Consider the following 15,087-nt stretch of genomic DNA (forward strand, 5'->3'; position numbering starts at 1 on the left):
GAGCAGTGGGGAAAACCCTCTGGGAGATTTACCTGAGCCAGCTGTGTGGCCTTTCCTACCCTCAGCCCCATCATTGGGACATGGAGCCTCTGTCCCTGATGGCCATGATGCCTACCACCAGGACGCTGCATCCACAGAGTGCTGGACTCCTCACTGAGCCGGGGGGAGGTGGGGTGGTGCTCCCTACTGGGGAGATCCCAGCAGAGTCTTTCCCTGCACCCCCCTCCCCCCACCACCCATTAGGCTCTTAATTGATCACTATTGGCTACCTGCTGCTGCTGGGTTGGTAGTTGCTGCCATTGTTCACCCATCTCCGGCAACATTGCCGGCAGGCAGGAATCCATTGGCCCATTCTCTAAGTTTGTTCCCGGTCTATGCTTCAAATCTGCCTCCACGGACCCGGCAAGACTCCACCCATGGTTTTTGCCAGCAAAACTCTACCCTCCAGGGGTTGATCCCCGTTGGTGCACAGTTCTATGAGTTCCAGTGACTATGTGCTATTTGGTCCTGGAGGCCAGCACAGCTGAGTCCGATCCTGTTCTTATCTACTATCGATGGGTACATGTGTGCACTTGCCATGGGGGATGCTGGATAATGACCAGGAAAGAATTTCCCTCTTCTGAACCTAGAGGCATTAAAGCCAATTGTAATTCCCTCGCCCCCCCCCCACCTCCCACATTCACACTGGACTGAGATCAGCTAAGTAACCACAAGAACTGAAACTAAACCTGGGGCCTTCTGATCGGCACAGCTTACTGACTCATTGGATAATTTCTTTTCCCATTAAGCTACCACTGGAACTTGAGCAACAACAGTTTAAAGCATAAAAGATTTAGAGGCACCAGTGAGCATGGAGGTATTTCTAATTATAACTTTGAGGCTCCATTGTTGATTCAAATGACCATTAAGAAAGAACTTGCATTGATAATCGCTTTACAGCCAATGAAGTACATTTTGAAATGTACACTGTTGTAATGTAAGAAGTGTGGCAGCCAACTTGTGCACAGCAAGCTCCCAGCAACAGCAGTGAATTAAATGACCAGCTCATCTGTTTCTCCTTGATGTTAGGAGGGGGCTAAATATTGACCAGGACCCAGGAAAGAAAATTACTGCTCTGTTTCGAAGAGTATTGTGAGGTCCATTACAACTGAGAGAGCAAATGGTGCCTCAGTTTATCATCTCATCTGAAAGACAGTGCCTCGGAAAGTGTAACCCTCCCCCGGGACTGCACTGAGGTGCTCAGATCTCTGGAGTGGGACTTGAAGCAGAAGTCAGCCACTGAGGCAAGGCTACTTTATTTTAAACACTGATCACTCTACAAACAAACTTATCCGTGGGCTATCAATGTGCATGTACTATCCTTCATGAGAAAGGTTTCTGAATGAAGAGTAGCTAGGAAGGGATATGGGACATAAACCAGCACTAGTCTATTCAATTAATGTAAATTGATTTATTTTTCACCGTTGATAGTGTAAATGTTTCCTCAGTTGAGGCCTCAATGTTACCTCAATGTTGGAGAGATTCATATTGAGCTCCTGCAGCCGTGCTGTCCTCCAATCCTCAGCCGTGCTCATTATGTAGTTGTCAGTCAGAGCATCCCAGATCCTGGAATAAGAAAAGTCATTGTTAGCTATCAGCTGCAAGCAGCCTCTCGTTACAGCCCAACCCCATCCATGGAGTACAAGTGCCTTTTGTGATTGCAAACTGGAGCAGCATCAGGGGTGAACAATCTTCCATAGCCAACAACTTGTGCCTTTAGTCTGATTAACTCGTTGATGAACAGAAACATTTCTCTGTCTGCCCAGTATCAATCCGAAGGTGTTATGCAGCAACCAGGTCTCAGGCACAATCATGTGGAAAGATTAGGTACAAACAGTTCACAGACAACACTGGCAGGTGGGCAATATCCAGCCTTTTCTTTCCAACTCTCCCAACTCCACCGACACCTTGCCAACCCTCCCCAACACCCAGTCAACTCTGCCCGATACCTCGCCAAATCCGTCTGACACCTTTCCCATCTCCCAGCTCTGACCTATACATGTTCATGCTACCCTCTAAACCTCCTCTCCCCCCACAAAGCCCTCAACAACCCCTGTAACTCTCCAACTCATTATCATTTCACCAAATTTTTGGATATGCAGATTTGTAGGTACAATATAATGGTTAAATGAGCAGAAAGGTGCTTTCCTTCCTCAAAATGCAGCTGGTCAAAATCCACCTACTCTGTATCGTGCAGGTCAATGCCCTCTTCCCAGCCAGCAGCCCCAAAGCTTTCGTTTTAGGACAATCATCAATGTCTAGCTTATTGGAAAGTGCAGAGAATGGTTCTTCAGAAAGCAAGGCAATCCTCTTCAATCCTGCCACATGAAACTCATACTGCAGCCACAGGCAGCTGAAGTGTGCAGATATAACAACTGCCAGGATGATTAATGACATCGGAAGCTGTGCTTATTTGTTCTGACAGGTTAGGGGCACCTTAGAGTGCAACCTGCTCCCTTTCCCACCAGCTTCAATACCGCGATATATCTGCTGCATGCTCCACCATTATGTTAAATAATGAGAGCAAACCATAGAGGTGGAGGACAACTTGCAATCAAGGCCAGAAGCTGGACATAGAAAATGACCAAGAGGCCATTGCTTCAGAAACACCGATGTCTAGAAAGACTGCAGATGCTGCTGCAGTTGGCACACAGATCATAGGAGACTTGAAAACTTCTTAACAGCGTAATGTATGGCTGGCAGTGTTCTGTCCAGGCTTAGACAGGCCTTGCAGACTTGGTAACTGCTGTATTGCGGAGATGGTGGTATGGTCATAATTTCAATGGACTAGCAATCCAATGGCCCAGGCTAATGGATTCAAATCCCAGAACAGCAGCAGATGGAACTTAAATTTATTTAATATATCTGGAGTATAAAGCTAGTTTCAGTAATGGTGACCATGACAACTATCATTGATTGTTGTAAAAGCCCATCTGGTTCACTAATGTCCTTTAGGGCAGGAATTCTGCCATCCTTACCTGGTCTGGACTACATGTGACTCCAGACCCACAGCAATGTGGTTGACTCTTAACTTCCCCTGAGATGGCTGAGCAAACCATTCAGTTCAAGGGCAATTAGGTATGGGTAGCAAATAGTGGCCTTGCCAGAGATGCCCAGATCCCATGAAAGAATAAAGATAAAACTGGCCTATTCGAATGTTCGAATGTAAAAAAAAAAGCCTGTCTTACATGGACTTTGTGAGGCCTGAATCAACAGACTGCTTAACTGTGGGAGGGAGCAGGCTGTCCCTCAGGCTGCAGCCGCCTGCTTTCTCCTCTATCCATAGACTGCGATTCACCAAATCTTACCTCCTCAAGCTCACTATTTAATATTTGTAAGGTGTGTATAGCCGGTGACTTCTAGCTGGCAGCTTGCTGGTGATTTTTTTTTAATATCACAACCATGTCCCTGGTTTCTTGATCCTCAATATAACAGATCCACAGCTGACATCCCTTTGGTTTCCTTTCTAATCCACAAAGAATACTTAGAAAATGAACAAATTAATCACAAGCCACATGAACATTTAACCATCTGCCTCTGGCCCCATTGATGTCTTCAGCAATGACCAAAGTGAAGAAAAAAGTCTCTTGCTGCTGGGGTTTTTTTGCCCCTAACAAATTCCAAAGGCAAGTAAGTACCTGTTGATTAAACCTAAAAGCCTGACCTTGGTGCCGATGTAAAGGCACCAGCTGCAGATGCAACAACACCTCTCAAAAAAGACCTTGGGCATCTTCAACTCGGCGATCATTGTGCTTCTCTGCGTGGGTTCCTCATTAAGCCAGATTTGTGCTTTTGCAGACAAGTCCGTCCCTTAGAAAACAAATCATTATTTTGTGCGGTGAAGCACAACAATTCACTCATTTCAGGTCTAGTTGGTAACAACTATTTGAATTTAATGTCGGGAACAAACTCCTCTATTAGAAAATTCTGCAAACCTGTCACATTAATATTAACAATGGCTTCTCCTCCTTCTTCAAATGTCCTTAGTTTCTATTTCTGCTTCTTTTTAAATCATCGACTGTCTCAACCTTTATTTGTAGATTATGAAGTAAATCACCCGTGAGTGTTGCTGCAGACTTCCAACTCACTGACTTGGTTTCTGCATTAATTATCTTGCTGTAATACATCTCTCCTCACTGATTAGACATACAATAGGTATACTGATTTAGTCCTGGGAATGTCTGGTCTGTGCTCTCTTGAGTCCCTTGGGTAACTACAATTCCTTATCTTGACTTTGTCAGCATGGTTACGCTGCGTGTGTGTATTTACTAACACACCTACTCATTCCCCCTCGCTGGCCGTGGAGATACAATTCATGGTGCGTTTTCAATTATAATCAAATCCTTGGCAACTAACAAGGCATGGCTTGGAAGTAAAGAGAGAAAATGTTGGAAATGCTCAACAGGTCAGACAGCATCTGTGGAAAGAGAAAATTTTACTGGATCCCCCACACTAAAGCCAGCCTGATTGACAGGCATGACTGAGTAGGGAAAATCCCAAGATATTCTATAAGTATATCAACGGGAAGAGGATAACCAGGGAAAGAGTAGGGCCCATTAGGGACAAAGGGGACAATCTATAGGTGCAGCCAGAGGACATTGCTAGAGTGCTGAATGAATACTTCACATCCGTCTTCACCCAAGAGAATGAGGATGAAGGTATCGAACTCGGGAAGAGAGACTGCGAGGTTATTAAGCAAATTGATATAGGGAGTGACAAGATATTGGAGGTATTGACAGGCTTAAAAGTGGACAAATCTCCAGGTCCAGATGATTTGTGTCCCAGACTGATGAGGGAGGCAAGGGAGGAGATCGCAGGGACTCTGACCGAAATTTTTAATTCCTCTCTGGCCACGGGGGTGGTGCCAGAGGACTGGAGAACAGCTAATATGGTTCCGCTATTTAAGAAGGGTTGTAGAGAGAAGCCAGGGAACTACAGGCCAGTGAGTCTCACGTCAGTGATAGGGAAACTATTGGAGAAAATTCTGAAGGAGATAATCTATCTCCACTTGGAGAGGCAAGGTTTGATCAGGGATAGTCAGCATGGCTTTGTCAGAGGCAGGTCATGCCTAACAAATTTGATTGATATTTTGAGGAGGTGACCAGGCGTGTAGATGAGGGTAGTGCAGTTGATGTAGTTTATATGGATTTCAGCAAAGTCTTTGACAAGGTCCCACAAGGGAGACTTATAAAGAAGGCAAATGCACATGGGATACAGGGTAATTTGATAAGGTGGATTCAAAATTGGTTTAGTTGTGGGAGACAGAGGGTGATGACAGAAGGATGCTTTAGTGACTGGAAGCCAGTGTCCAGTGGCGTACCACAGGGATCTGTGCTGGGTCCCCTATTATTCATCATTTATATAAACAACATAGATGACTATGTGGGGGGCAGGATTAGTAAGTTTGCGGATGACACAAAGATTGGCCAGGTGGTTAACAGTGAGGTTGAGTGTCTTGGGCTATAGAAAGATATAGATGGGATGGTCAAATGGGCAGATAAGTGGCAGATGGAATTTAACCCTGAAAAGTGTGAGGTGATACACTTTGGAAGGAGTAATTTGACAAGGAAGTATTCAATGAACAGCATGACACTAGGAAGTTCTGAGGAACAAAGGGACCTTGGCGTGTGTGTCCATAGATCTCTGAAGGCGGAGGGGCATGTTAGTGGGGTGGTGAAAAAGGCATATGGGACACATGCCTTTATCAATCGAGGCATAGATTACAAAAGTAGGGAGATCATGTTGGAGTTGTATAGAACCTTGGTGAGGCCACAGCTGGAGTACTGTGTGCAGTTCTGGTCACCACATTATAGGAAGGATGTGATTGCACTGGAGGGGGTGCAGAGGAGATTCACCGGGATGTTGCCTGGGATGAAACATTTAAGTTATGAAGAGAGGTTGGATTGACTTGGGTTGTTTTCGTTGGAGCAGAGAAGCCTGAGGGGTGACCTGATCGAGGTGTACAAGATTATGAGGGGCATGGACAGGGTGGATAGGGAGCAGCTGTTCCCCTTAGTTGAAGGGTCAGTCACAAGGGGACATAAGTTCAAGGTGAGGGATAGGATGTATAGCGGGGATGTGAAGGAAAACTTTTTTACCCAGAGGGTGGTGACGGTCTGGAATGCGCTGCCTGGGAGGGTGGTGGAGGCGGGTTGCCTCACATCCTTTAAAAAGTACCTGGATGAGCACTCGGCACGTCTTAACATTCAAGGCTATGGGCCAAGTGCTGGTAAATGGGATTAGGTAGGTAGCTCGGGTGTTTCTCACGTGTTGGTGCAGACTCGATGGGCCTAAGGGCCTCTTCTGTACTGTGTGATTCTGTGATTGTTGGGTGTGGAAATCCTGTGGCTGCAGTCCGGGAAGAACTGGAGTTTGGCGGGGATTGGGGATAGAAGCAGTGGTGCTGGGGGTTGGCTGGAAGTCGAGCAAGGTGATGAAGGCTGGGATGATCCCGAGGTGGTCGAAGATCGTGGAGGATCAAGGACAGCTCAGAGGGTGGTCGGAAGTTGGGAAGCAAAAGGAAAGATTGAGTGGGGATTGGGGGATAGTCAGTGATTGCCGGGTAAATCAGGGATAGGTGATGGGGACATTGCTGAAGGTGATCGTGGCGTGGGGGAAGGAGGAGTAGGGGATTGCAGGGGGAGTCGGCGATCGCAGGGGGAGTCGGGGATCGCAGGGGGAGTCGGGGATCGCAGGGGGAGTCAGGGATCGCGGGGTGGAGAGTTGGTAATTGCGGGGTGGGGAGTCAGTGATTGTTGGGGGGGAGAGTCGGTGATTGTGGGGGGGGGAGAGTCGGTGATTGTGGGGGGGGAGAGTCGGTGATTGTGGGGGGGGAGAGAGTCGGTGATTGTGGGGGGGGAGAGTCGGTGATTGTGGGGGGGGAGAGTCGGTGATTGTGGGGGGGGGAGAGTCGGTGATTGTGGGGGGGGGAGAGTCGGTGATTGTGGGGGGGGAGAGTCGGTGATTGTGGGGGGGGAGAGTCGGTGATTGTGGGGGGGGGAGAGTCGGTGATTGTGGGGGGGGGAGAGTCGGTGATTGTGGGGGGGGAGAGTCGGTGATTGTGGGGGGGGGAGTCGGTGATTGTCGGGGGGGAGTTGGAGATCACAGGAGGGGAGTTGGGGGTCACGGGAGGGGAGTTGGGGGTCACGGGAGGGGAGCTGCGAATCACAGGGGATCTCGGGCCAAAGAGTCAGGAATCGCAAGAGGGTGTCAGGGATCGTGGGGGTGAAGTTGGGGATCGCTGGGGGGGGCGGAATCAGCGATCACAGGGAGAGTCAGTGATCATGTGGGGGGAGTCAGAGATCATGTGGGAGGAGTCAGTGATCATGTGGGAGGAGTCAGTGATCATGTGAGGGGAGTCAGTGATCATGTGGGGTAGTCAGTGATCATGTGGGGGGAGTCAGTGATCATGTGGGGGGAGTCAGTGATCATGTGGGGGAGTCGGTGATCATGTGGGGGAGTCAGTGATCATGTGGAGGGAGTCAGTGATCATGTGGGGGGAGTCAGTGATCATGTGGGGGGAGCCAGTGATCATGTGGGGGGAGTCAGTGATGACAGTGGGGGATTAGGCATCAGTGGTTTATGGGCAGTCAGTAATTGTGCAATATGTTGGAGTGATTGGGGATCTGTTTATATGGGTGTGTCAGTGATCACAGATGGGTTGGCGATGAGGGATGCCAGTGGGGAGATAGTGGCACCCAGGAAACCCAAACAACAGTTTAAAAATAAAAAAACCTTAATAAAATGACGGTGCGCAGTCTGAAAAGACTTCAAAGCAGTTCCCCGGGAGCAGATTGATTGCCTGTCCCTAGTCCCACCTTGACGTGGGCTGATTTTTTAAAAAACATTTTAACTTTCCTGTTTCAGGAGTTAACTCGAGCCCCAGCATTTCAGCTCATTGAGCAGAACTGGGAGAAGTTCAGGAGGAAACAGTTTTTAAGGTGGTGTTGTATAGAGGCTGGAAAAGCAGGGCAGGGCTCACTTCACCAGGACTGACTGCAGGCTAGAGCTCTCTGCTCCTGGCAGGGGAGGGACGGGGTCAGATCTCCATACTTTCCTTCCCGGTGTTGATGCAGGGTGGGCTCCTTGCAGGGCCCCCAGCCTCACGGTGGGGGCTCTTTGCTGCAGTAACGGAAAATGCAGCAGCATTGCTCCTAACGCAAAAAAAAAAGGGAGGCCATTTAAAGCGGTGAGCCAATCCTCAAGTGCAGAACATTACTTGTTGTCCGGTGTAAAATTGGTAAGTAGATCCTACAGAGTCCTTCCACAACAGCCCCTAGAACCATTTCCAGCCTACTCTTGGCGCTCCCTGGAATCAGGGAAACCGGAAGAGTGGCCGAGACGGACAGAGTTGTGAAGAGGCAGCCAGGGATCTTCTGGACAGGGGATGGGGGTGATGGAGGCCATGAAAGAAACCAATTCTTCCCACAGTTGGCAGCCACCATCCAAACTAAGGCTCAGCTGGGTCAAGAAGTGTGTTTGTTCAAATTAAGGTTTCTCTGTTGCAATGAGAATCTTTCACAGGAGAAGGGCATTCAGAACTCAGGCACAGCAAGGACTTTACAGTTATGGAATCAACCCATTTAATTTTTACTGCACTTAAGTCTGCAGTCAAGGTTGAGCCATCTACAAACTGGGCTACATGCCCACAACTTGTTGTTAGTTCGAAGTGCGCCTAAGTATTCGGCTGACACATCAGCTCCCCCACTTGTTCAGGTGGCAAAAGCAAATAGAACTGATCTGAACCGACTGATCCAAGCGTGTCCTGAGTTAGCTGAACTTAGCTGGGACTACAGTTCAGGCACCACATCTGGTCGAACTTGGCCCCTCTGTGTAAGTAAGGGAGAAATCAGCCAGGGTTTCATAACTAAACCCTTGCTAGAAGCTGCCCTCATACAGTTTTAAAGTGAGGATAGGCTTGAGTCTTGCACACAGGTAGGAACATAGGGAGATGGGACCAGGAGGAGACCATTCAGCCCCTCTTGAGTTAGCTCCACCATTCCATCCGACCATGGCTGATCTTTCCCTCAAATCTATTTATCCACCTTTGCTCCATACCCTTCATTTCCTTACCTAGCAAAAATCTGTCAATCTCTGTATAAAAGCTCCAGACGACCAAGCATCCTGCAGCCTCTTGTGGTACAGGAGAGTTTCGGATTTCTACAATCCTTTACGTCAAAAATTGCTTCCTGGTATTTCTCCTAAATGGTGGGGCTCTAATTTTTAATGCGACGATCCCCTCTCATTCTTGATTTTCCCACCAGAGAAAACACTTTCTCTCCATCTACCCAATCAAATCCTTTTAGCGTTTGAACACCTCGGCCAAGATTTTGGGGTACGGGATCAGCTGGGAAACGGTCCGCCGTCTGCGATTGGGCCCTGACTGCGATTTCACGAATTAACGGTGCGCGCTGAGAGCCTCAACGCTGCCGGGGTTGGGGTGGGGGGCGGGAGGAGTGTGAGCGCGGATGTTCGCGCATGCGCTAGGGCGGGGGGGAGGGGAGGGGGGGGTTGCGTCCACTGGAAGCCCCCAGAAGGCAGGGAGCTGCTACAGGGAGCTGAAGATTTATAGAAACAAAAATAAAGATTTCAAAAATCCCAGAAAAGATTTCCACGCCGAGGGCTCACTCACCTGCGCATACAGATAATAAAAATCCTGCCAAAATATTTTTATTTTTAAAAGTTAATCTCGGAAACCTCATCCCGCCCGTGGATGAGGTTTCCTCAAAAATCCCAAAGCTTGGCCGATTCGCCCGCCCGCCAGCCGTGAGGTTGGACGGGCATTGAAAAGTACTGCTTAATTCATTGATTAATGGGCTTAATCGCCCTCTTAATTGTTGACGGGTGTGCTGCCAACTCGCACACGTGCCCGCCGACAGAAATATCGTGCATTATTTTACGCCCGATCGGGTCTTGCGCACCCCCACCCCTGGGATGTAAACTCCTGGCTCTTTGGCTAAAGCACTCTTCAATCTAGAGAATACAAGACAAGTTTATGCTGAACAGCTTGCTGACCTGTGGATGGTAATTTGGAACAGTTATCAGGAGGCTGTGGAAACAGTGCGTCAGCAGATATTTCAGGCTTTTAAATGAGGTTTGATAAAGGTTAGCAATTATTGCATTCAGATGCAGTTCCTCTGTCTGCTACTTTAATGGCAATGTTTACTCATCGAACCAATCCATTAAAACAATAGCCAAAGGAACTTCATGCACTAAGTGTTTGTCACTGATGTTTGCCATAATGCAATTTCAAAGCCTTACATCCATTAGATTCATTAAAAATGATTGTCACAGCAAGGAGCACAAAGTACTTTGTTATCAACAGGAATTCCTATATCAACAGGGGCAGGTACAAGTACAAAGAAAATAAATTGATAACTAATAGAGATTTGGCAGAGAGAAGAGAGGATGAGATGTCTTTTTCACTGGACACAGCAGATAGAGGGGACCTGGATGACTGTTCTGCCAGATTTACCTCCATGTGCTCCACCCAGCAGAGATATATGTCTCAGTGTGCCTTGCAGGCCTCATTAATACTCCAGGAAAATGTTGCAGTTATTCTAACCTAGGGCATGGCGAATATAAATTTAAGCCATTTAACATCAATGGCTCGAGGATTGTGTTGTTGTGTCAGGGGAATATATTGAGCATGTGCTCAGAGTTTGCTGTTAATAATCGGTCCTAAGGTATGAAATACAATAGGTGGGGCACATGCCTCTCTCCCTGCTCTGTGACTGGACAGCACTGAACCAGCAGTTTACAAGGCATGTGGCCCATTGATGAGATACAGCAGTCCTTTTTATTTTCTTTTGCAGGATGAGGGCATTGCTGGCAAAGCAAATATTTGTTGCCCATCCCTAAATGCCCTTGAGAAGGTGATGGTGAGCTGCCTTCTTGGGCTGCAGCAGTCTGTGTTGTGTCAGTACACCCACAGTGCTGTTAGGAAAGGAGTTCCAGGATTTTGACCCAGTGACAGTAAAGGAATGGCGATATTGTCCAAGTTAGGATGGTGAGTGGCTTGGAGGGGAACTTGCAGGTGTTGGTGTTCCCAGTCATCTGCTGCCCTTGTCCTTCTAGGTGGTAGGGGTCGCGGGTTAGGAAGGTGCTGTCTAAGGAGCCTTGGTGAGTTGCTGCAGTGCTTTTTGTATATGGTATAGATTGCTTCCACTGTGCATTGGTGGTGGAGAGAGTGGATGTTGAAGGTGCTGGATCAGATGCCAGTCATGTGGGCTGCTTTGTTCTGGATGGTGTCAAGCTTCTTCAGTGTTATGGGAGTTGCACTCATCCAGGCAAGTAGGGAGTATTCCATCACATTCCTGTCTTGTGCCTTATGGTGGAAAGACTTTGGTGGGGGATCTCAATCAGGTGGAACTACTCTAATTCTTCATTCATTCTCTTGGCTTCGGTTGGAGTTTCAGATAGGAGTAGGAAATTTGGGGGTAACTTAGAATTTGGGTATTGATGCAGACCAGGCAACACTAATTCAGCTACTCGTTGTCCATCTCCCCTGATCTTTGAAAATCAGGAAAGGTGTATGACGGGTAGCTGATCCAATTTTACACATGTTACACTATCGCACAAGGTCAATATTACATTCCCTGCCCTCCCAGTGACCAGCAATTCAATCATCGGAGAATGAAGCTACTATATTCTGACAGATGAACCAACCTTCTTGCCCATAAATAACATGGATGTTCTCTGCATCGTATTTTGACTCAAATTTACCCCCAAGCGGTAGGAGTGGAAAATTGTGTGCAAGTGAAAGTTAAAAGGGATGGGCCCAATTAAAGGGGAGTATCACTATGGGGTGACAAATTCCTGAAAGACACGAGAGCCTCAATAAGTCATCTCAACCCATGCCAAGACTGAAGGGGCAGAGCTTTAAAACATGATGGACAGAAGCAAAGGGTAAACGAAACTTAAGCGGCAGTATGGATCTGCAGGTAAAGGATGATGCAGTCCCATATCGGATCTCGGTGTCCTAGCAATAGCAGAAATGGTTAGTGCATTTTTGGTGGATGTGGCTAAATAGGATTAACTGGTTTCTGACTGCAAATGCCTTCTTTCCAGCAATTCCATTGAAACACAGCACACTGTAATCAGGATACTTCTAAGGAAGTAATTACAATTACAGCTAGTCAGGATTCATGTGCTAAGCTCTGCTGTTGAAGCTCATGAATTAGTCTCCACGCAATCCTTTACTAAAGCAAAGCGTGTTCACTGCTGTCTGCAAATACACTTAAGCCGTGCTGGGAGGTGAGCCAAGCACAATGCCTGTGCCTCCTCATATCAATCTAGATTCAGTTGGTCGCACTCTGACTTCCAAGTCAGAGGACCATGTGTTCAAGTCCCACTCCAAAGATATAAGCACATAATCTAGGCTGGCACGTAAGGGCAGTACTCATACAGTCAGAGTCATAGAGATCTACAGCACAGAAAAAGGCCCTTCGGCCCATCGAGTCTACGCTGGTCAAACAAGTACCTAACTATTCTAATCCTATTTTCCAGCACTAGACCCATAGCCTTGTATGCCATGAGATTGCAAGTGCACATCCAAATACTTATTAAATGTTATGAGAGTTTCTGCCTCTACCACCCTTTCAGGCAGTGAGTTCCAGATTCCCACCACTCTCTGGGGGAAAAAAATTCTTCCTCACATCCCCTCTAAACCTCCTGCCCCTTACCTTAAATCTATGCTCCCTGGTTATTGATCCCTCCACCAAGGGGAAAAGTTCCTTCCTGTCTACCCTATTTATGCCCCTCATAATTTTATACACCTCAATCATGTACCCCCTCAATCTCCTCTGCTCCAGGGAAAATAACCCCAGTCTATCCAATCTCTCCTCATAACTAAAACTCTCCAGTCCAGGCAACATCCTGGTAAATCTCCTCTGCACTCTCTCTAGTGCAATCACATCCTTCCTATAATGTGGATTCCAGAACTACACTCAATACTCTAGCTGTGGCCTAACCAGAGTTTTATACAGTTGCAGCATAACCTCCCTGCTCTTATATTCTATGGCTCAGCTAATAAAGGCAAGTATCCCATATGCCCTCTTAACCACCTTATCTACCTGTCCCGCTGTTTTAAGAGACCAGTGGACATGCACACCAAGGTCCCTCTGATCCTTGGTACTTCCCAGGGTCCTACCATTCATCGTATATTCCCGTGCCTTGTTTGTCCTGCCCAAATGCATCACCTCACACGTATCCGGATTAAATTCCATTTGCCACTGATCAGCCCATCTGACCAGCCCGTCTATGTCCTCTTTTAATCTGAGGCTATCCTCCTCACTATTTACCACCCCACCAATTTTCATGTCATCCGCGAACTTACTGATCAACCCTCCTACATTCAAGTCTAAATCATTTATACATACCACAAACAGCAAGGGACCCAACACTGATCCCTGTGGAACCCCACTGAACACAGGCATCCAGTCACAACAACACCCCTCGACCATCACCCTCTGCTTCCTGCCACTCAGCCAATTCTGGGTCCAATTTGCCAAATTGCCTTGGATCCCATGGACTCTTACCTTCGTTATCAGTCTCCCACCTTCGTTATCAGTCTCCCATGCGGGACCTTATCAAAAGCTTTGCTGAAGTCCAAGTAGACTACATCAAATGCATTGCTGAGGGGATGCCACACTGTTGACGGTGCCATCTTTCGGATAAGAAGTTAAACCGGTGCCCATCAAATGGACGTAAAAGATCCCATTACACTGCTGGGCATGCAGGGAAGATCTCCCCGGTGCCCTAGCCAATATTTAACATCACTAGCATCATTAAACTGGGTGATCTGGTCATTTACGTCAGTGCTGTCTGTGGGAGTTTGTCATGTGCAAAATTGGCTGCCACCATTCCCACATTACAACAGTGGCAACACTGTAAAAGTGCTTGATTGGTTGTAAAGCACTTTAGGATGTCCTATGGTCACAAAAGGCGCTATATAAATGTAAGTCTTTCTTTTCTTTCTACTTCTCTTCCAAATATCAGATGTGTCAGATGGGGGAATCTCAGTAAGGTGCCAGTAACTACGCTCCAACACAAAGTAATTATAACAACTTGCACAAGGCTAGCAAGACATAACCCCAAAGTCCCACATCAATGAAGCAGCCGCCTGATTTGGCAGGACTTTTAATTATTGTTTCCCCTGCCTGCTGTAAGATGGAAAGTGGAAGCAGTTTGGTGGGTGAGACATGACTTACTTTCATTCTCTTTCCACGACCAACCAATTCTCACAACATTAACAAGCAGCCCGACCCCCGCTCGCCCACGGGAAAATGCTGCCCCATGTCTTGACATTGAGTCATACATTCCAGGGGAAGTTCCAGCTTCTGTCCCTGATCTGTGCTGAGACAACAAAAGTAGTGTATTACTGTGCCTCAGTAAGGCAAACTACATGTTTTTTTTACCTGACTTCAGTCAAAGACAAACAGGGTTTGTGCTGATCATTTGTAGAAGTCATGGTTTATGATTGGGAGAATCCCAGGGTAATTCCTAGCAATAATTGGGCTTTGAGCAATCTCACTGTTGCATTTTAGATTTCACTGTGCACAAATTGTGTATCCCTACATTGCTATACATCAGTGGTGACACTTCCAAAGTGCTTAATAGGCTGGTTCACTTTGGGATGTTCTGAGGTAATTACTAATTGTCTTTTCAAAATTGGCTTCAACAGATTCCTCACGATGTTGTGACTGGAAAGAAACTATCCAGAGAATATCTATACTTTCTATGAGAGACACGTCCATGAGAGAGCGGCCTGGCTCCTTCATATATCTATCAGTCAGAGTATAATAGCTTCATTCTAGGGAATGATAGGTGGTCCCCAGGAGAACAATGGAGGGGGATATGACTTTAGGCAATAGTAGAAAACGGGTAATGTGAGTTCAATTATATATCTCTCCCCACTGATGTCATTGGAAATGGGGAGAGCTGTATAATGAGTGCTGATCAGGTATCGCCCAAGGACATTACCACAATGCCATGAGATCCAGCAAGACACCTTTAAGGAACAGAAATGCCCCACAGATTAGGTTTTAT

At 47.1% G+C, this 15,087-nt stretch overlaps 1 protein-coding gene across 2 annotated transcripts in view; it reads right to left on the minus strand.

The window, feature by feature from the left end:
• fez1 (fasciculation and elongation protein zeta 1 (zygin I)) overlaps positions 1 to 15,087 on the minus strand; it is a 78,411-nt gene that overhangs the window by 54,401 nt on the left and 8,923 nt on the right. For both annotated transcript variants that reach the window (XM_078531269.1, XM_078531261.1), the window contains exon 2: positions 1,506 to 1,605. In XM_078531269.1, the coding sequence (XP_078387395.1) occupies positions 1,506 to 1,605 (100 nt within the window). The remainder of the gene's footprint in view (positions 1 to 1,505; positions 1,606 to 15,087) is intronic.

Source organism: Cetorhinus maximus, chromosome 2 (genome assembly GCF_964194155.1).
Source record: "Cetorhinus maximus chromosome 2, sCetMax3.hap1.1, whole genome shotgun sequence".
Taxonomy (NCBI): domain Eukaryota; kingdom Metazoa; phylum Chordata; class Chondrichthyes; order Lamniformes; family Cetorhinidae; genus Cetorhinus; species Cetorhinus maximus.